Consider the following 19,644-nt stretch of genomic DNA (forward strand, 5'->3'; position numbering starts at 1 on the left):
AGAAGTCCCCTCCCCAGCTGTATGGCTGGGGTTCATGAGTCAGGACCCTCCCTTAGGCCATACCCAGATGATGAGTGTCATCTCCCTGATGATTGGTGGGAGGGGGCAGGGCAGGTAGCTGCAGAGAAAGAACCTGGGAAGGTACAGTAAGTCCTCATGTGACATCCCTTATAGGTTCTGTGACTCTTAGTGTAATGCAACCAAGTTTCCCTAGGCTAATTGATATAAAACCAGAGTGAGGTTGCTACAGCATCTCATCAACATTATAAGTAAATGATGTTATTCAAGAACCTGCTGTTCATCTTGATCCCAAAAAAAAAGTGTCATCCCTGTGAATGAGGAGGCTATACATGTGTGGGAGAAGGAAATATATGGAAAATCTCTGTACTTTCTTCTCAATTTTGTTGAAAACCTAAGACTTCTCGGAAGAGAGAGAGAAAAAAGGAAGGAAGAATGGAAGGAAGAAGGAAGGAAGGAAAGGAAGGGCCGGAGGAAGGAAAGATTAAGGAAAAAACCCGTGATTGGGATAGGAGGCAACCCCACCCCAGACCTGGTCTTGGGACCCAGGCTGAGACAGGGATAGACGGGGCTTGGGTGATCTGGGGAGCAGAATGAGGAGGGACACCTGGTCACCAGTGTTCTCTCTGTCCACTGGCACCACCTGCCTGACCTCAGAACAGATGTTGCGTACGACCCTGGCCTGTACTCAGGGGCACTGCGGGGTCCAGCTTCAACACCCTCCCAGGCCTGGTCTGCGGTCAGATCACCTGGATTCCCATCTGCCTTCTCACCTGTAAGGTGGGCTCCCTGGAGCTCCCCCTGTAAAAGACTCTGGGGGGATAGGAATTAGGGGACCCTGGGCCTATGGCTCTCTAGCCCCCAGAGGTAGACTGTGGACAACAGTGTGCTCACCTGCGCCCCATCAGCTGTTTATTCTTTTAAGCAGCTTCTCTGAGCGCCTCATGTGCTGGACGCTGGGGCCCACACTCAAGGAGCTCTCGGGCTTTGGAACCTGAGTACAGGCCGCTTCCTGGAGGAGGGGTCTCGGGCAGAGGAAACAGCTCTGCAAGGCCCAGGAAACGGTCACCCACAGGGGCTGTAAATGTGCACCAGGGCTCTGCAAAGCCCTGAAGTGCGTACCTGCGGGGCGTGGAAGGCCATGGCGGTCGTGTGACCTCCAGGGGGCTCCCTGACTCACAAACAGTCCCCATAGCTGCCCCATGGTTTGGAGCAGAGCAGAAGGGAGAGTCTGTGTCCATTGTCCTGGCAAAAGCGGTTCGTTGGGCTAGCACAGGCTGTAGGGCAAGTCAGGTGGGGCAGAAAGGCCAGTGACCCCCAGCTGTTGGAATTGTCACAGGGGTTGGGTTGATATGGGGTGAGGTTTACACATCAAGTCTTGGGGGACCCAGAGGGAGCCCCCACACTGATGGCTGCCCTCTCATGGCCTCTGACCCCATGGGGTGGTCAGGGTGCACCATGGGGAGGCAGAACCTCATCATTCTCCTTGGGCTATGCTTGCAGGTTCCCTTGGAGACATGGAGGCTGGAGAAGAGGCCCAGGCCGCAGATATCAGCCTCCCGGAGCCAGAGGCGGCAGCACCCGAGCCTGAGGCCAAAGAGGGGCCCCGGCCCCTGAGCCCTTCCGTTCCAGGTGAGTTGAGCGGTGGATATAGTAGGCCGGGGTCTGGTACCCTGAGCCACCCTGCACCTTTTCACATCCTTGCCTATGACTTCATGGGAGCCAGCCCTTCTGGGTTCGCACACCTGTGAAGTAGCATTGAGCTGGGTGTATCAGTGGGCGAACTGATATACCCGGTAGGGCCAGGAGAAGCCCAGGTGGCTCCCAGCAGGGGGCCTGATCACAGGGGCTGGGGGGCTGGGGGTAACGAGGGAGAGGAGGCATGCACACCTTCGGCAGGAGGGCCTTAGAAGTCTAGCCCCTTGTACAGATGGGGAACGTCTAGTCCAGGGTTAGATAACGAGTCTTACGGGCCACTGAGCGACCTTGAAGAAGCTGTATTCCCTCTGAGCCTCAGTTTACCCTCTATGAAATGGGGCAGCAAGGCCTCGCATGCCTATCAAACCTACCTCAGCACACACAGTGCTCAGTACATAGCAGCTTCTCGTATTAGGCATGTCACCCCATTTGGAACCTGAGCAAATGAGGCCCAGACAGGTTAAAGACCTGCCCAGGGTCACATAGCCTAACCATCTAAGCAGTGATCTGACCCCGAGGTCTAGAGTCACACCGATTCCCCCAGTCTCTCCACCTGACCCCACACCACCCCAGGCACCTGGACTCTCTTCTGGGGCCCTCCTGGTGGCAGTCTCCCCAGTGGAGGGTGGGACAAATTTCTCAAGCTGAGGACAAGTTTTGGAAGGAGGGGCAGCCCTCCACTCAGGGGTGAATTAACCCAACAGCAGGAGGCCTGCTCAGGACAGGTCCCCGGTGGGGCCTCAAAGCTGGGGAAGCCTCTTGGGCTAGCTGCACCCCCAAGAGACCCCCAGAGACTCCCAGTAGGAGGGACCTCACTGAGGCAGAGGCATTGGGGTAGGTCAGCACCCTCACCCATTTTCTAGAAGAAACTGAGGGTTGAAAGCTAGTATTAGGAGGATGAGGGTGCGTGGACTCTGGCTGAGCCACCTGCCATGAGCCCCAGTGCCCCTCCCCTCTGCCCGCCCCCCGGGATTCTCCACCAGGGCCATGGGTGGAGATTTAACTCCCGTTACTATTCTGTACCATGAGTGCACGCCCCTGCTGAGTTACCCTCAGGTCTCATGATGCGGCCTGAGTCTGATGGGGCACAGCCACAGACTGGACCATTTGGGAGGGTGGTGAGTGGGTGGGCAAGACTGGAGTGAAGCAGAGATGCGGGGTGGGAGGGCAACGTTGAACAGAGACCCAAAGGATGCGTAGAGCCACCCATGCTGTTGGTGCACAGGGGAGGCTCCCTGGGCAGCGCAAAGGCCCTGAGGTGGGATGGAGAGTAGACAGCAGGAGAGTTCTGCAGGGGAAGGGGGCCTAGAAGCCGAGGAGGGGCAGAGGGGCAGGCAGATACACCAGACAGACCTTAGTCCCTGGCAGGGAGGTTCCTTCTCACTGTGGACTCCCGAGCAGGTCCCAGTCTCAGAGCGTCAGGGTCTCCCCTAGAACAACCACAGGCCCAAAAGCCCAACAAGCCGCATCCTCTGAGCCTCCTCCTGCTGGCCCCTGCATCCCTTTCCCCAGCAGCAGGCCAGCTGGAGTCACCAGGGCTATGCCGTGAGAGGAGGCTGGGCCAACGGGAGTTGAACCCAGAGTCCAGGGCTCCCGTCACCCTCAGCTCACCAGGAACGGCCAGACCATGTAAAGGGATCGTGAACCTGGCCTCTAGCGCCTGCTCCAGTTTGTTGTTATCTCTGCCGCTGCCATCATCATCATCCTCATCATCGTCATCATCTTATGGTGCTTAGTGGAGCATCAGCCTCCCCCGCCAAGCTGGTCCCCAGCCCAAGCTCCTTTTCTTCCTGAGCCTCAGTTTTCTAAATCTGTAACTGGGCGTGAGCCCTTTGGGGTGGCCAAGGGCCTGAGGGAGTGTGTGAGGGGCCCCTTGTCACCATTACCATTACTGTTAGGTGCTGTGCACTAATGGGGAGGCCTCGCGGGGGCCTGGAATTGCCAAAGGGCAAGTGGTTCGTTACTGGTGGACTTGGACCCAGTGGCTTTCCTAGGGTGCCAGTGCCCCTTATCTGATCTGGGAACTGGGGCCGCATGGGGGTGGGGTGGGGAAGGAGCTGGAAAAAAACAGCCGGGGTTGCACCTGGCACAGGCCGTGGTGATAACGTGGCGATGGGCGAGATAAGGCAGCAGGAGCAATATCTGCCTCTCGGGCGGGCCCAGCGCAGCTCCCTCTCTGTGGCTGGAGCTCAAATGCCAGCCACGTTGATTTATAGCCAAAAATAATAGGACTTTTATACTGTGTGATTGATTTATTTGATGTTAATCATGGCCCTTATCTTGGGTATTAATAATCTGCCGGGCGCGTGACGTCACCAAGGGGGGGCTTTTATGGGAGCTCATCGATTGGGGGCTGAGGTGGTTATCAGGCTGGCAGGGAAGGCAAATATGCCCTTTGGGCTGGAATTGGATGCAGGGCCTGCTGGAGAGGCCCCCAGCTGCTCCCAGAGGAGACCAGGGAGGCGGAGCCCACACTTATGCCTGGCCTGGGCGGGCCCCTGGCCTGGGCGCGCCTGGTAGGGCATCCTGCACTCTAATTATTAACAGCAGCTGGAATAGCAATTATTATTACTACAATTAATGAGGGGGATGAGAGGTATTAAAGGCCAAGGGGGAAAATGAGGTGTCTGATCCTCCCCGATTAGAGCAAGCCTAGGTAGGGGTGGGTGACCTTAGGCACAAGCTCACCCACCTGGGCCTCGGTGTCCTTCCTGGCCACAGGGTGGGGCAAGTAGTCAGGCACCTTGGTGCCCAGAGCTTGGCGGGGCCTGATGGTGTTTTCGTCTCTGCAGAAGCTAATCCCCTGCCCCCACCACCGACACCGCACCCCACCTCTCCTGGAGGCCCCAAGGAAACGGAGGAGCAGGAGCCAGAGGCAAGCCTGGAGGAGGAAGCCAGCAGCCCCTGGAGCGGGCCAGGTAACCATGTCTGTGGTCACGGCCAGCAGCATTGCCTCTCTAGGATGGCCCCAGGGCTCAGCCCTCTGGGAATCCTGGGAGCTGACCACTCTGATGGCTAACGTGAGACAGGCCTGGCCTGCTGGTTGGAGAGGTTGGTGTCAACCCATCAGGCCTGGGCTGTGTCTGTTCCAAAGTCCAGCCTGCCTGTGGGGCCAGTCATATCACAGGAGGCAAGCACCGAGCAGTGCCGATGCTCAGAGCTGAATCTCAGGCAGACGGAAGTGTCCTGAGGATTCCCAGGAGGCTGAGTCTGGTCTTGCTGGGAATCAGGAGCAGGCGGTGCAGGCAGGAAGAGGCATCCCAGGAGGCGGAAACAGCCAGGGCAGAGGAAGGTGGGTGCATGTGGAGGACCTTCCTAGCGGGGCTAGGGATTTAGAGCTGTACAGGCGCTCAGGTTTGTGCAGGGTAGCCTGCCCCGCCCCCGCTCCCGCCCCTGCCCCTGCCTCTGCCCCTGCCCCTGAGGTGCCTCCAGGCAGCTGGGAGGCAGCAGGTGGCTGCAGACTACCTGGTCCTGGACCACAGGGAGTGTCTTTGAGGATGGTCTTGGATGGGCCGATGATCACTACCCACCTCCAATTTGCAACTGGAATTCTGACCTTGGAGGTCCCACCCTGTGTGTTCTCTCTGGACCCTCCAAGTCTAATCGTTTGTGAAGAGAAGGAAGAATGTCGTTGTCTCTATGGTTCCTCAGCTCAGGGACACGGGGTGGCGTGCAGAGGGTTAGGCAGGGCTGCACCTGCAGGCACAGGTACTGCTTGCCGTCAAGGGCTGTTGTGTGGGAGGCGGGGTGAAGGAGGGAGAGCGTGGTCCTTGGTGACTGGAAGGATGGAAAGGAGACACATCTGTGGGTACAGCAAGCACTTACTGAGCACATGCTGTTTACCAAACATCTGTGAGCACCCTCCTCAGGGAGCATGTGCACAGACGGGTGTAATAATACAAGTGAGGTTCATGACCAGTGGTAAGAAGCTTCATGGTGAGGGCTTCACCTTGCTGGGGGTTCGGAGAAGTCTGCCAAGGCAGAGGGGCACAGAGCGACCAAGGGGCTTGTCCAAGGTCACCGACTGGGAAGTGGCAGAGCTGGGTTTGGACCTGCCACCTGGCGCCAGAGGTGTGTGTGTATGAGCACCAGCTTGAGTTATCACCCCAGGTGGTGCCTGTCCACCCTGGAGTGTCAATTTCATCATGCCCATTTCGCATACAGAGAAACGGAGGCCCCTGGAAATCGGAACCTGATCCCAGGCAAGGGCCAGGGTACACCCAGGAGCTTCCTGTGCTATTTGCATCCTTGGGGGCTGGGGGGCTGCCTATCAGTTCCCACAGATATGAAGTGGGCAGCGATGGGCCGATAAGCGGCCGCTGGCCAACCGCCGTGGTGGCCACCCCCTATCAGGCCCCAAGCAGGCCCCACTTATCGGCTGGCCGGGGAAGCCAAAGAGGCCCAGTGGGCTCTTATCTTGCAGGGGCCGCCTGTGCCAGCGATGGGGCAGCAGGGCTTTGTTGGGGCCCAGCTGGGTTGGTGTCCCCAAGGGCACTGCCCAGCAGTGACCGCCTGGAGGTTAGAGGGGCAACCAGTTCCTGACCACCTTTGCCTGCAAGTCCTGTCAGTCTTTGCAAGTCCAGGGCCCTCTCTCTTGTCCTCTTTTCATCTGAACCCTCCTCCCTGTCGTGTGTTAGCATCTCTCTCCCTGTTTCTTGATCCGTGGCCCACAGCTAGTCCCCGGACCCCAAGTAGGAGGGAAAATACAGCCCCCTGCCCTCACCGGCAGCTTGTAAGGCAAGCTTGGGGGCACCAGCCGCCTGTCCCCTCTGGGATGGGGGTGGCAGCTTGGACCACAGTATACCCTATGCCCTCTGGCTTTGGGCAAGTGACTGGGCCTGAGCCTTGGTTCCCCATCTGGCCTGCATGAGGGTGGGAGCTGGCCGCCTGACAGAGCCCAGGGTTCAGCACACATGCTGCAGCCCCTGCCGGCTGCCCTCTGCACATTTCTAGCTGCTGTCTGCCGGTTGGGACCCAGGCGGCGGCAGCCCAGGGGAGAGGCTGGGCCTCAGGGCCCCTCTCTGCAGCTGCATGCTGGGGGTACCGCAGTTGCCCTGCCTCCAGTGGTCAGGGCCCTAAGCAGACATCCAAAAGGACCCCCGAGAGTCACCCCATAGCACTGGGCAGAAAGAAGCCCTCCCCGCCCCTCTCCTCCCAGGAGGCCCCCCACGCACTACAAATACAAGTGAGGTCCCCTTTCCCACTCCACCTCCAGGCCCACCAGTGCCCTGCCCTCGCTTCTCCCGACCGCTGGCCGATACCTGCTGACTCCGAAGCTCCAAAATCAGACTGTGGAGGCGTTTCGGGTGTTTGTTCTCATTTTCTAAAGTTATGAGCTGCATGAGTGGCTGGTGGCTTGCTTCAGAGCGGGACCCCCATACTGCCCTGAGAACTGCAGGACAGACCCCAAGTCAGCCTGCCCAGCCTGGGTCTAAACTTTGCTGAGTAAGTGTGGGCAGCCCACTTGCCTTCTCTGGGCCTCAGTTTCCTCGTGTGCCCAGGAGAGCTAAGGAGAGTGCCGGCTGCTCAAGAAGCTGTGAGGAGAGAGCCGTGCCTGGTGCAGAGCCAGCCCTTCGCCTCAGGGTCAGGCCCGGGGCCGTCATCCCGCCCTGGCAGCCTGGACTCTACCAGGCCTGGGGGCGTCAGCAGGGTCTACAGGAGAAGCTGAGGTCTGAGACAACCAGAACTCTGCTCTTGGGCCCAGCCAAGCTCTGTGGCTGTGGAGCAGGAAGTGGCACCTTTCGCTCCCCTATGGGTGGCGGTCGTCTGTGCCCCACAGATGCCATACCCACCTCTCACCAAGATGCCCTTGCTGCACCAGAGCCAGATCTCCTGTCAGACAGAGCCCAGGGTCCAGGCTGGGTTTGCGGCCCAGCTCTGCAGTGATACCACAGTATGGTCTCTGGGTTGTCAACTCCTTCTCTGAGCCAACGGGGTGGGTGAGGCTGAGAGCAGAGGTGCCCCAAGAGAGTGTTGGAGGAACGCTGGTTGTGCCAGGGATGTTCACCCTCACGGAGCTCAGGCAACACCAGCCTGAACTGTGGGGTATGTGGGATATAAGGGGTCCCAGGGAGTGACCCTGGAGGTCCCAGCAGGACAGGGAGGGCTGAGAGCATGTGGGAGAGGAGGGTGCCAGGCACAGGGCACAGCCCCATGCAAAGGCTCAGAGGTGGGATCAAGGCCCAGCAAGGAGGCCCTAGGGCCTGAGGAGAAGAGGAATCAGGAGGATGCGGCCTGGTCCCAAGGGAGAGGACGTTGGGGTGGGATCTGAGCAGAGGGGGTCCTTTTCTGCCACGGGAAAGTGGTCAAGTGAAAAAGGCAGAGCAGGGGACCCGCCCCGGCCTCTATGGGCAGGGGGCCACAGCCTGCAGTGGGTAAGGCATCCCCAGGGCTGGAGAAGACTTGGCCTGGAGCTGCCCTGGCTGGAGCCTTCAGCCCAGTTCAAAGGGAAAGGGGGCTGGCAGCAAGATGAAGGAGAACTCAGTAGTTTTATCTTTGAAATGACCTTGTTTGCTGGAGAGGCTGTCTGTTTAAAATTCTGATATGCAAATGATGTGAGCTATAATCTGTAATCCCCAAAGCCTCTCTGAGAGGGCGCTGCCCCTCCCTTTGCTCTTCTAAGCTCTCCGCTCCTGGGGTTGGCTCCACCCTCTCATGTCCCACCCCCTCTCCCAGTCCCGTCCCGGCACCTCCCACCACCACCCTCCTCTCCCTTCCCCTCTCCATTAACATCCAGAAACAACAGGTCAGACAGACAAGAGGCCCCCATTAGTACTGAGAGCCCCGAGGGTCCCATCTGACGGTGTGGGGGTCCTGGGAATTTCGCCCACCTCATGGCCCTGCCCACGTGTTTGTCCAGTGGCGGTCAGCATGGCCTCAGCCTGCCCACCTGGCAGGTCGTGAGAAGAGAGATGAAGGGAGTGGCTGCAGTGTGTGGGGCTGGGTCCAGGTTTGGACCCCTGGGGGGGCCTCGGGTGTGGGGTCCCCTCCCCCTGAGAGCCTTCCAGGGCCTCTTCCCACTGGGCAGCTCTTTGGTCAACAGAGGCAGGGTGGCGTGCCCCCTGGGGGTGGCCAGAGAAGGCTTCACTCCTCTGACCTCCCTCCCATCCCGCCCCCACCCTCTGTTCCCAGCATAGAGCAGACGTCAGTGAGGGCAGTCTCTGTCTAGTTCTCTGTCCGCGTGCCTGGGAGGCAGCATTGTCCAGATGCCCTGGACACTGAGTGCAGGGCTGTTCACCGTGGGTGCCGTACCTGCTGGGGAGCAGGATGGAACCCAGGAGGCCTACAGGGCTGCCCACCAGCTCTGGGGACATAGAGTGGCTCTGAGGGCAACCTGAGCTTCACAGGCCCAGGAAGGAAGGAGGTGGCCAGGGGCACATTTAGTGGTCAGGGTGGTGGGTAGTCAGTCCAGTGGCCTGGCTGGGTGATCAGGGCCTGAAGGGCAGGGTCCCCTTCACCCATAAGTGTCTCAGGGCCTGGAACTCTTTCCAGGTGACCACTGATTACAAAATAAAGCCAACTGGGCAGAGCTGTAGGGGGTGGGGACCAGGTGAGAAGGCGAGAAGACCACGGCGAGAAGACCACGGCGAGAGGCCCGTGGGCAATGGGGCAGCCTCCTGGGCAGGACTGATTGCTAGACTGTACAGCCTGGCTTTATCATGAGGGTGGGCACAGGGTGGGCAGGAGGCCTGTCACAAGTCCCCAGACTGGTGCTGGGCAGGAAGAGGCTGAACTAGAACAGGAAGGGACGGGGGTGCAGAGCTGGGGACCACCTGCCACCCACCTTTCACTCATCAACATTTAGCAGCAACCGGTGCCCAGTCCCAGACCGGACAGCAACTGAGACATTTGTGGGGCAAACAGTCCCCACAAGGGCCCATAGTCTGTCACCACCACCTCCTCGTCCCCCACTCCAGGGGTGAATTGGTTCTGCTCCGCTACAAGCCAGGGCCATTAGTCATGGGTGGACTCCCCTGGGCCCCACAGCCTCTGTCTGGGAGCCCAGTTTCAGGAGAGAGGGGCACGGGATGGGGATGGGGAAGAGAAGGACTGTAGAGCATGGCATGACCCAGTGGGAACCGCTTTGGCTCACGCTTTCTGTATATCCTGATTTTCTGTATATCCTGAGCTGACTATTATTTCTCCTAATCCTGCCAGCAGTCTTGCGAGGCAGCTATTAACTAAGCCCCATTTTATAATTAGGGAAACTGAGGCCCGGCAAGATGAAGTGGCATGGCCAAGGTCACCCAACCCCCAGTGTACACAGAACTGGGTTCGGAGAGGGCGCTGCCTGTTTGGCGGGGGGTGTCTCTAGGCTTCATTTTAGTGCCCACCTTCCATCTCTGCCTCCACACCTTGCTCCTGGCCTGACTGTGTGATCAGGGCCCCAGGAGTGAGGCCCCCTTTACCCAGCGTCTCAGGGCCTAGAGCTTTTTCCTGGTGACCTCTGTTTACAAAATAAATCCAACTGCTCAAGTAGTGGTGTCACCTTCTTTGTCCCAAGCCCCATCCCCAGCCCTGGAGGGAGTGATGGGTGGGGTGGCCATGCTCCCACAGCACTGCAGGTCAGCAGAGGAACAGCCGGGTGCTCAGAGCCAGGTCAGCACCATATCCCTAGCCCCTCCCCCAGCCCCAAGCTGAGGACTAAAGAACAAGTTGGAGTTGTGACGAGGCTGTTCAAGCAAGGAGCTAGCGATGCACAATGGTCCTGAGGTATGAAGTGTGAGTGTGGCTCGGGCGTTAGAGACTGCAGTGGAGCTGGGGAGAGGTAGGATGGGGTGCGCGTGTGGGTCAGGGTTTGAGCTCAATGCCATGGACTGTGGGGAGACACCTCCATTTTTTTGGCTATAAAATGAAGGGTTTTAAGCAGGGTATTTGGTCAGCGGCCATATGGCAAATAGGTTGGGAGCGAAGCGGCTACTCTGAGGGGCTGGGGGAGGCGTCTGTCAGCCGTTTCCTGCTCAGGGATTGAAGCCTGGTCCTCCAACCCCAGGGTCCCCAGTGGGGCCTGCTGCAAGCTGGGAATCCTCACCCTGGAGTGTGAGCGAGGGCGCAGGGCTGACTATCTGGGCCGTGCTCGGCTGACTAATCTTGCTGCCTGGAGTTTCTATGCAAACCTCAAAGTTTGTTATCGGGCAGTGGGCGGGCAGGCGGCGGAGGCAGGACGGCCTGTCCTGATGGACAGCCTGGGAGATGGGCCGATACTGCCCGGCCACAAGTCCCCTCCCGCCAACTCGGTATGTGTGGGTGGGAAAAATCATTTCAGCAATTTTGCTTTATCACCGGGCCTGGCATTGCGGCCTGATAGGCCTATTTGTCTTAGATTAACAGATAGGGGAGGGCCACAGGAGGGGGACGGTAGCTGATGTCAGGGGTCAACCTGGAGTCAGCTCGAGACCAGACCCGGGGCTGGGTCAGGAGCCACCTCTTTCTGGGTCTCCTAGGGAAGGGGGTCCACACCAGGTGCTCCAGGGGGCTCTACACCATCCTGACTTCTCCACATTACAGCTGAACAAGTCGAGACTCGGGGAGACGGAGCGGAACCCTGAGGAGCGCTCTGTGTGCCCCTGCAGTGGGCCACCCTTCCTTCCCAGGTGGGAAGGACCTGGTGGGGGCTGGGCACAATGCAGGTCCCGGCAGAGAGAGTCAATCCCGCCCTCATGGAGGTGTGTTTTTGGGGTGACACAGCCCATAGGACCAGGAGGGCATGGGGGCTACAGCCCAGGCGTGGGCAAGGGAGGGAAGGTGGTTGTTTATTCATTCCACAAACACATGTATCTTAAGTCCCTGCTCTGTACCAGCAGAGTCCCGGCGCCCAGGGAGCTGATGTTCTAGTCAGAGAGACAGACTAAATAATAAGGGAGTAAAAAAGTCATGTGTTCAAGGGGGCGAGGCTCTGGAATAAGAGAAAGAAGGGGGAGCAATTCTAAACTGGGTGGCCAGAGTAGGCCTCAGTGAGCCCATGTTTGAGCAAAGACCAGAAGAGTGAGGGGAACTGGCTGCTGCCTGGGGACGGTGTACCAGATGGAGGGCACAGGGCAGGCAAGAGCCCGGAGGCCGGAGCGTTTCAGCTGGGTCTGGAGTGAGTGCAGAGTGCAGGGGGCCCCATCTGTAGTGGTTGTCTTGGAAACAGAGTTCAGAGGTCACCGACTCTGGCCAGCAGAGGCCAGGGGTGGCTGGCTGACTGATGGATACCGTGGCTGCCCACCACCCCCAGGGCCCAAGCTCTTTTAATGGCCCCTCCCCAGAACACCGATCCCCGGTAGGATAGAACTTGAACCCTAAGCCTGCAGCCACCACCAAAGCTTCGGACTGCCCACCTATCTGAGCAAGGCCCTGGGCAGAACCCACAGGTCAGGGCCGAGGTAGGGCTCTGAGCCCATGGCCTCTCCTCAGTGGCTGGCCTGGCCCATGTGGATGCTGCCTCTGCACTGCCCCAGGGACCAGCACTCGGCCACACACAGCACCCCAGAAAAGCCTGGTGCAGAGGGACTTCTGCAGTAAGACCACCCAAGCCCTCTCTACCTGGTGGGGAAACTGGGGCACAAAGCTGGCCCCCTCAGCCCTGGGAAGCCTCTCACTGTGTTCAGCAGTTCCTCACTCCGGAAGAGCTGACCACTCGGCACCCACATCAGCCCAGCCAGGGGCAGCTGCCCCTTGGCCTAGTTCTGACTTTAACCTCTGCCCCCACCTAGGCCTTGGGGTCACAGGTTGGGGGGTGGTCAGAAGATGTGGGAGGAGCAGGCTGTCAACGGGTGGCTCTTTGGCAAGACTCTACCACCATCCCATCCAACTACTCCAAAGGAGCGTAGCCCATTGTCCCACTCCCTTGCACTTTTATTTATTGCGTGCCTCCTGTGTGTCAGCCCCTGTTGTAGACACAGTGTGAGCAAAGCAGACCAGCTGCTGCCCTCTCACAGCCACAGCCCACAGCACAGGGAGCAGCGCTCGAGGGGCGCGGGCCAAGCAGGGAATGCAGGCAGGAATGGAGGTGTGGGCAGGGGGCGGAGGCCGAGCCGCGCCTCGTCCTCAGGGGTTTGCACAGAGCGCTCAGTCGATCCAGGAAAACGGCCCCACGGGGTACATGGTGCAGAGACCCTGCACGCAGGGCGACTGGCCAGGGAAACAAGGACAGAGCAGGAGGCAGTGAGGGCTGTTGGCTGAATTGCCATGAGAGGAATGGACTGTAGGGGTTCAGGGTGAGCATGGGAGACCCGTGAAAAAGCTGAGCCTGAAACTTGGTGTCAGACACTGGCCTCCCTGTTTACAGATATGGAAACTAACCCCAAAAAGGCTGAGCAGCTGCCTCACTGCCACCACTGGGAGGCTGAGAGAGTTGAGCCCAACGTTCGCCTCCCAGGGAGCGGCCATAGCCCACCCTCTCCTGGCCCAGCCCCAGGGGCTTCTCCGGGGCTCCCAGGGCCTCTCCTCAGAGGGTGTGGACACTGTGCAGGTAGAGGGTGAGTGGGCAGCCGGGTGCCCAGCGAGGAGCGTGGCTGGGGCCCAGTTCCTTGGCTGTCCCGGTGTCTCGGGGGTCCAGGCCTGGCTGCCTGCCCATGCTGCCCGCTGACCTCACCGGCCTTCCGGGAGCGCCTATCTGTGGCCAGGGCAGCCTATCTTGGCTGCGGGTGCTAATCAAGCCTGGCTTCCTCCTCCGCCCTCCCGCCGGCTTCCTGCCTCAGCCAGCCCACCCCGCCAGTCGGCTGTGTGTCTAAGCATCAGCCTTTGCCTGGCCTGACTCTCCCAAACATCAGTGTTGTGCAGGTCCACCTGCCCCCACCTGGGGAGCCCCTGGAGCCTTGGCTACTCCTTCCAGAAGTTTCCCTCCCTCTTCTCCTAGGCCCAAACTCAGACCCACCACAGCCTGGCCCTGTTGCCTAGGGTATCTCAGCTTACTTCTCTGAGCCTCCTGGGAAGAGGGCCCCTGATGCACACAGAGGACCCCCTACGGACGGCGGGTTAGCTGCTACTGCCGCCACTACCACTGTTCCTGTGCCAGTGCCAGTGCTGCTGCTGGCACGGTCCCTCTTCCCGGCACCAGTGCTCATGCTGTCATTTTTCCTAGCACTACCATTGTTGTTGGGACTAGTACTGTCACTCGCTGCTGCTGTTGCTTGTGCTTACCCTGGGACTCTTGCAAGTGCTCTCACTGTCACTAGCACTGTCCTTGTCACCAGTACTGTTGCTGTCCCATTACCCCTTGCTGGCACAGACCCCACACTGGTACCAGGGCAGACCTGGCATCCAGCTGTCACCTCTCTGGCTGGGGGCCTTGGGTCCCCCTCACGGTTCTCCGGGCTCAAGCTGCTCCTCTGTGGGTCAGGGACAGGATGTTCAGGTGCCCGAAGGTGGCGGCGGGAAGGGAGCACGTGCGATGTGGTGGCTCTAAGCACACACAAGGCTGCGCGGTGCGTGGGGCTGCAGTCCTCAGGGCATGGTGTTGAGCTCTCCCTGGGCTCATGCAGCCTCAGCTGGGGCATGTCAGGGTCACCATCAGGCGGTTCCCTCCCCTGGGCCAGCTGGCTCTCATTGCGCCGGAGAGAGATAGACAGCCTGCTGTCGGTCATAGGCAGCACTGCCCTCGTGCCAGGCCATCGTTTGTCATGGGATCTCCCTCGGCCCCAGGAGTGGGCTCCTTTGGTCACACCCACTTGACAGATGAGGAAACTGAGACTGGATGAGCTGCAGTGGCTCTCTCGGACCCAGGATAGGAACAAGGCCCCCACCGACCCTATAGGCCCGGCTGCCCACTCTCCTTCCCCGTGTGATTTAACACTTTGTTCTCAGAGAGCCCCTCCCCCTGCCAGGCGAGCTGGGCTCCTTATTTATTTATTTATTATTCCTCTATCTCTGTGCGTAACTTTTGATTTCCTCACTGCGTTTTTCCATTACGGCAGCGGTGGACGTGGCCGATAAGATCGGTCCCCGGAGATGGGACAAAGGGGCCGCCATCGGCTCGAGGGCTGGTCATATCCTGCCCGAAAGGGCCGAGCGGGGCCTGAAATGAGGCACGATGCTATCTCGGGGGCTTATTATGTGTCATAGTGGGGAGGGAGACCCTGCCTGCCTCGGCCCCTGCTCCCTCCCATCCAGAGCCCGCCTTTGCCCCTCCAGGCGGACTCCTGTGTCCCACACATCTTCAGCTCCGTCCCTCACAGCATCCCCGAGCGCCCTCGGCAGTGAGCTCTTGGGAGGGCTTTGTCCCCAGGTTCCCATCTGGGGCGTCCCAGTGCCCCTTGCCCTCCTGGGCTGTTCTCCAGCCTCCCCGAGCTTCAGTGCTCATGTCTGTCCCCAAGTCTCCCCCTGCTGCCTGGTGCTGCTGGGCACAGTCGGCTCCGGGGACCTACCCCCACTTCCAAAAAAAGCACTCACACATTCAGGTGCCCAGGCTGGATCCTGCACGGCACTGTGATGCTCTTGCCTTGACTCAGCAGTTCAGCTTCTAGGAATTTATCCCAGAAAAATAATCTCAGCGTGGACAGGCATAGGGTGGCAAGGATAGTCATCATGCTGTGTTGAAGATAGCAAGCCAGTTTATTTATTTATTTATTTATTTATTTATTTATTTATTTATTTATTTTTGCTGGCCTGCAGAATTTCTACAAGAAGAGAAATGATTCTAAAAGAAGCAAATTCCTCACAGATGTCCCCACTGCACCACCAGCATGGGCATCCCCCCCCCACACACACAGTGGGTCAGACATGCCCAGCGCCAAAGGCCATGGGCAGCAACAGCAGACCTGGGGCTGGCATGGGGCAATCCCACTGCTGCCCACCCCTTCCCCAGGCCCTGAGCTTTTCTGGTTCTGCCAAAATCCTGTGTGTCCCACCCCAAGGCCCAGGGACCTTGCTAGGTCTTAGAGGGGACAGGCAATCATCTTGGCAGACAAGATACGGAACAAGGAGTGGAGGTGGGAGCAAGCACCATGCCCCCAGACAGGGACCCCCGGGGAGCCTGGCCATGCGCTCAGCTGGATGGACCGCAGAGCACTCCACTCAGGGCCCAGGAGGGAGCCCCAAGAGTTCTGAGCAGAGGCTCAGCGGTGTCTGGGGTGGGGGCCCGAGCCTGCTGCGCACAGGGCAAGGCTCTCTGTACTCCAGTCCTCACTTCTCTTCCCCAGCCCTGCCCTGCCCCAGTCATTGTTCTCCCCACCCCGCAGGGCCATGAAGAAGGACAGGGCACCGGACAGGGTCTGGGGCCTGGGCGTCAGCTCAGCCACCTGCCTCACTGTGTGGCCAGGCCCTCTCTGACCCCCAGCCTCCTGGCCTGTAAAAGACAATACCAGTCCCTATGGCGCGGGGAGGTTTGAGGATTGAGTTGGCCGGAACCATGAAAACAAGTGTCTGCCGGTTTTGCATAGTGTGGTAAAAATGCTCGGCTTTCACAAGAGGGGGCTTTAACAATTCCTGGGACCTGCCCCATGCTGGGTTGTCCGTAGGGGACCCTGGGGCAGGGGGCCGAGCCCCAGTTAGAGCTGTGGGGCTGTGGGCAGGCCAGAGCCCTCCCTGTAGGTCTCAGCCTCCCTCCCCATGTGTAACTGCCTCCTTTGTGGGCAGAGCAGATGGGAGGTGCTTGGTGCTCATAAAGGGCGAGCAGGTGCCTTTTCTGGAAGGGTCTTGGTAAACCCCTGAGGGGCTCACCCCGCATAGGCAATGGCAGTGTCATAATATTTTCGAGCGTGTAGGCTTGGTGCCCACTGCTGTCCCTCAGGTGGGACAAGGCTGGGGGCTGTACCTGGTGCCTCAGCAGTGGGCCCTCCCTTCACCCTTGCAACCACCCAGCCTCTGCCTAGACCCTCATTCACCCACACCCCACCTGCCCATTTACAGAAGAGAGACGGGGCCCTGTGCGGACCGCGTCCCAGCCTGTCTGAGGGAGCAGGGTGGGATGGCCAGTCTGGGGCCTGAGAAGTGGTGAGCTGGAGGCTAGATGAGAAGGAAGGGCCCTCTCAGTGGTACTGGCCCTGGAAAAACAGGGGGCAGGGGCCAGGACGCCCAGGCTGATAGGGACCAGATAAGCTATTTGCACAGGAGGTATTTTCTTTACCTTATCACACATCCTGCTTCCAGCCCGCCTACAGGATGAGGCAGGGCCAGGGAGAGTCAGGGACCCTGACCCCCGTGCTCAGGCCTCAGGGTCTCCCAAGACCAAAGTACCAGGGCCCAGGAACTGAAGGGGCTTCCTCTCCCCACTTCACAGGTGGGAAGACTGAGGCCCAGAGACCAGGACAGTTACCTTTTTAAGTAGACAGTTTACACCATGAGTCCTCCAGCTTTGGGGAACCCAGGAAGCTGTGGCTCTCAGGCTCCATGAGGCCGAGGGGAGGCGCCATCCAAGAGGGGGAGCATGCGGGGGCCTGCTGGAAAACTCAGCAACGTCAGGGCAGTGATCTGGGCCCAACACACCGACCCCTAAGGAGCCTTAGGCCCACCGCCCACCCCGTGGCTGCCCCTGCCAGTTAAGCCAGTCTTCCTGGCTGTGCCTGGAGGGGGCTGAGTATCTGAAACACATCCCACCCTAAGGAGCCCCATCGTGGGGTTCAGATGGGGATCAGAGCTCTAGACCACCCCCCACCACAGCCCTCCCCGAGACTCTAAGCTTCCCATAAGGCCTCAGAAAGGGCACTTCTGGGCCTGAGTGTGGCACCCCTGCAACCCCTGCTGCCCATGGCTTTGCTCCGTCCGAGCCCTGCAGACCCCCCTCTCCCTAGGGTCACCCCTCACCGGGATAGGTCTCTGGGCTTCACCAATAGTGGGGAACGGCTGCCGCAGGGCTCAGGTCGGGGAGCTCAGCCCCACCCTGCTCTCTGGGCTATTCCCAGGCGGTCCCAGCTCTACCATTAGCCGGGGCCAGGGTTCAGCCCGATAAAGATGGGCTGTTGTTCTATATCAAAAAATCAATAATCCCCAGTGATGTTCCAGTGATAGGAGAGAAGTTCACAGGCACCAGCTGGCAGGTGGGGTGGGGGCAGGGCCGGGGGCTCTAGCACCTGAGGCTGCCCTCCCTGTTCATCCCTCACCTGGCTGGCCGGCAGGCCGATCCACAGTGGACTCCAGTCCCGGCGGTCCCCCTCCCTGCCCACCACCTCTTTGTGGGCGGGCAGCCTGAGAGCCACCCCTGTGAGGAGGCCCGGAGTGCCTAGGCCCCTCCCCAGGGTCAGGAGGGCAGGTGGCTGGGAGGTGAGAACAGAAGCAGAGGGGAGGCTGGCACGGAGCCCCACTCGTGCCCAGCAGGACCAGCTGCCCCATCTCCCAGGCCCGTGCTTGCTGACTGGACTGGAATGCCCAGTTCTTGTTCCACCTCCTACCACCATCCTCCAGACACAGCTGCTTGCTGGGTCCCCAGCTCTACCAGGACCATAAGAACACAGCCCTTGGCAACCCCAGCCCAAGGGGCTAACATTCTAATGGAGAGACAGAGTTAATAAAATACAAGTGTCAACTCCGCAGTGCTGGGGGCGGTGGCACTCAGGGTACAATGAGGCAGGGGGCAGAGGGGCTAGTAGCCAAGGGCATCAGCGGGGCTACATGCATGAGGTCGCTCAGGCACGCAGAGGCACTGGAGCACGCCACTACCCTGGCCCTGTGGTGGTCACTGTGCCTTCCGCGCTGCCCCTGCCCCAGGCCCACAGTGGAGCCAGCAACATACGAGCCCCCTCTGCCGTTGGCTCCCAGTAATGTCACCTGCCAGCTCTGCCTGGTCCCAGGCCACCCCATCTTGTACAGCCACTGTGCAGGGCTTGACAGGAGAGGGAGGGTTCAAGAGATGCCACTTTGCCCAGTGGGTGGGCATTCAGCCCATACCAGTGGAAAGCAAGCCTTAGGCAGGCGTGGTGGGCTGGGCAGGCCACCCTGGTTACCCTGGCAGGGGTGCCCCCACCATGGGAGGAGGGCAAGACTCACTCCGCTCCCTGCAGTCAGCCACTGTGAGCATAGGGTCTATGGGAAACTTCTTAAGAAGGTTCCGGGCTTGAAGCCTTTGAAAAGCTCTGACCTAAAATGAGAGGGAAACCCCTCCTCCGGGGAGGACTCAGGCTCTGCATACTGTTCTAGCCTGAGCACTTGGCTGTCTGGGTGCTAGCAGAGGCCCAAAGGCCCACAGGAGGGCACCAGGGTGGGAGCAGAGAGGCCAGAGATTTCCCCGGACGGTGGTGGGACCGGGACACCCAGAAGGCCCTGAGTAAAGGGTCGGGAGGTTCCCAGGAATTTTCTCTGACTTTCCCCATCAGTGAAATGGACGCTGGGCTTGGTCACAAGTCACATCCACATCTCCAGTGCTGGGCACTCGATATCATAAAATAACACAAAAAGGATCTGATGGAAGTGCGGCCCTGGGGTCTGTGCCAGAATAGGGGCAGGGGGCGGGGCATCACTCAGGGGAGACGGTCACTGTCCAAGGGGTAGCAGCTGGCGCTGGGCTCGAACGGTTCCCTGCCCTTCAGGAACCAGAGCCTGGCTCCGTCCCGGCATCCAATATCTCCCTCGAGGCCAGAGATCCCAGACTGTATGTGAAGCCTTATTTTTAAATGACAACAGCAGGCCCCGGTTTTGATTCACGTCCTCAGCTCACAGCTCCCGAACCCTCTGGGGTTCCTGTGGGGGCCGGGCCCTCTGAGGGGCTCTGTGGGGATGCCCAGGCCAGAGGCAGGGTGGAGACCCCCACCCAGGCTGTGAGCCCCCGATCTGCCGAGGCTTCAGGTGGCTTTGCTCCCACGGCCCCCTCCCTCCTGTCACAATTGCCTCCCTCCAGAGCAGCACGTGTCAGATTATTCCTTCCACCTTGGCCGTGCCCACTGCTGCGGGGCCTGGGGTGGGGCCTGGGAGAGAGCCTCAACACTGGGGGTGTGGCCCGTGCACAGAGCCCGTGCACCAGAATCGTTTACTCCCCTCTCAGCGCAGTTGCTCCCACCTGAGAAGTGGGACCAGGAC

The 19,644-nt window shown here is 59.7% G+C and overlaps 1 protein-coding gene across 2 annotated transcripts in view; it reads left to right on the forward strand.

Moving 5' to 3' along the window:
• Positions 1–19,644, forward strand: part of ZFPM1 (zinc finger protein, FOG family member 1) — a 75,133-nt gene that overhangs the window by 28,833 nt on the left and 26,656 nt on the right. For both annotated transcript variants that reach the window (XM_054588825.1, XM_054588826.1), the window contains exons 2-3: positions 1,522–1,650; positions 4,509–4,634. In XM_054588825.1, coding sequence (XP_054444800.1) covers positions 1,522–1,650; positions 4,509–4,634 — 255 coding nt within the window. The remainder of the gene's footprint in view (positions 1–1,521; positions 1,651–4,508; positions 4,635–19,644) is intronic.

The sequence above is a fragment of the Pteronotus mesoamericanus genome, unplaced genomic scaffold (assembly GCF_021234165.1).
Source record: "Pteronotus mesoamericanus isolate MK-2021 breed Mesoamerican mustached bat unplaced genomic scaffold, CSHL_Meso_final scaffold_165, whole genome shotgun sequence".
NCBI classification, from domain to species: Eukaryota; Metazoa; Chordata; class Mammalia; order Chiroptera; family Mormoopidae; genus Pteronotus; species Pteronotus mesoamericanus.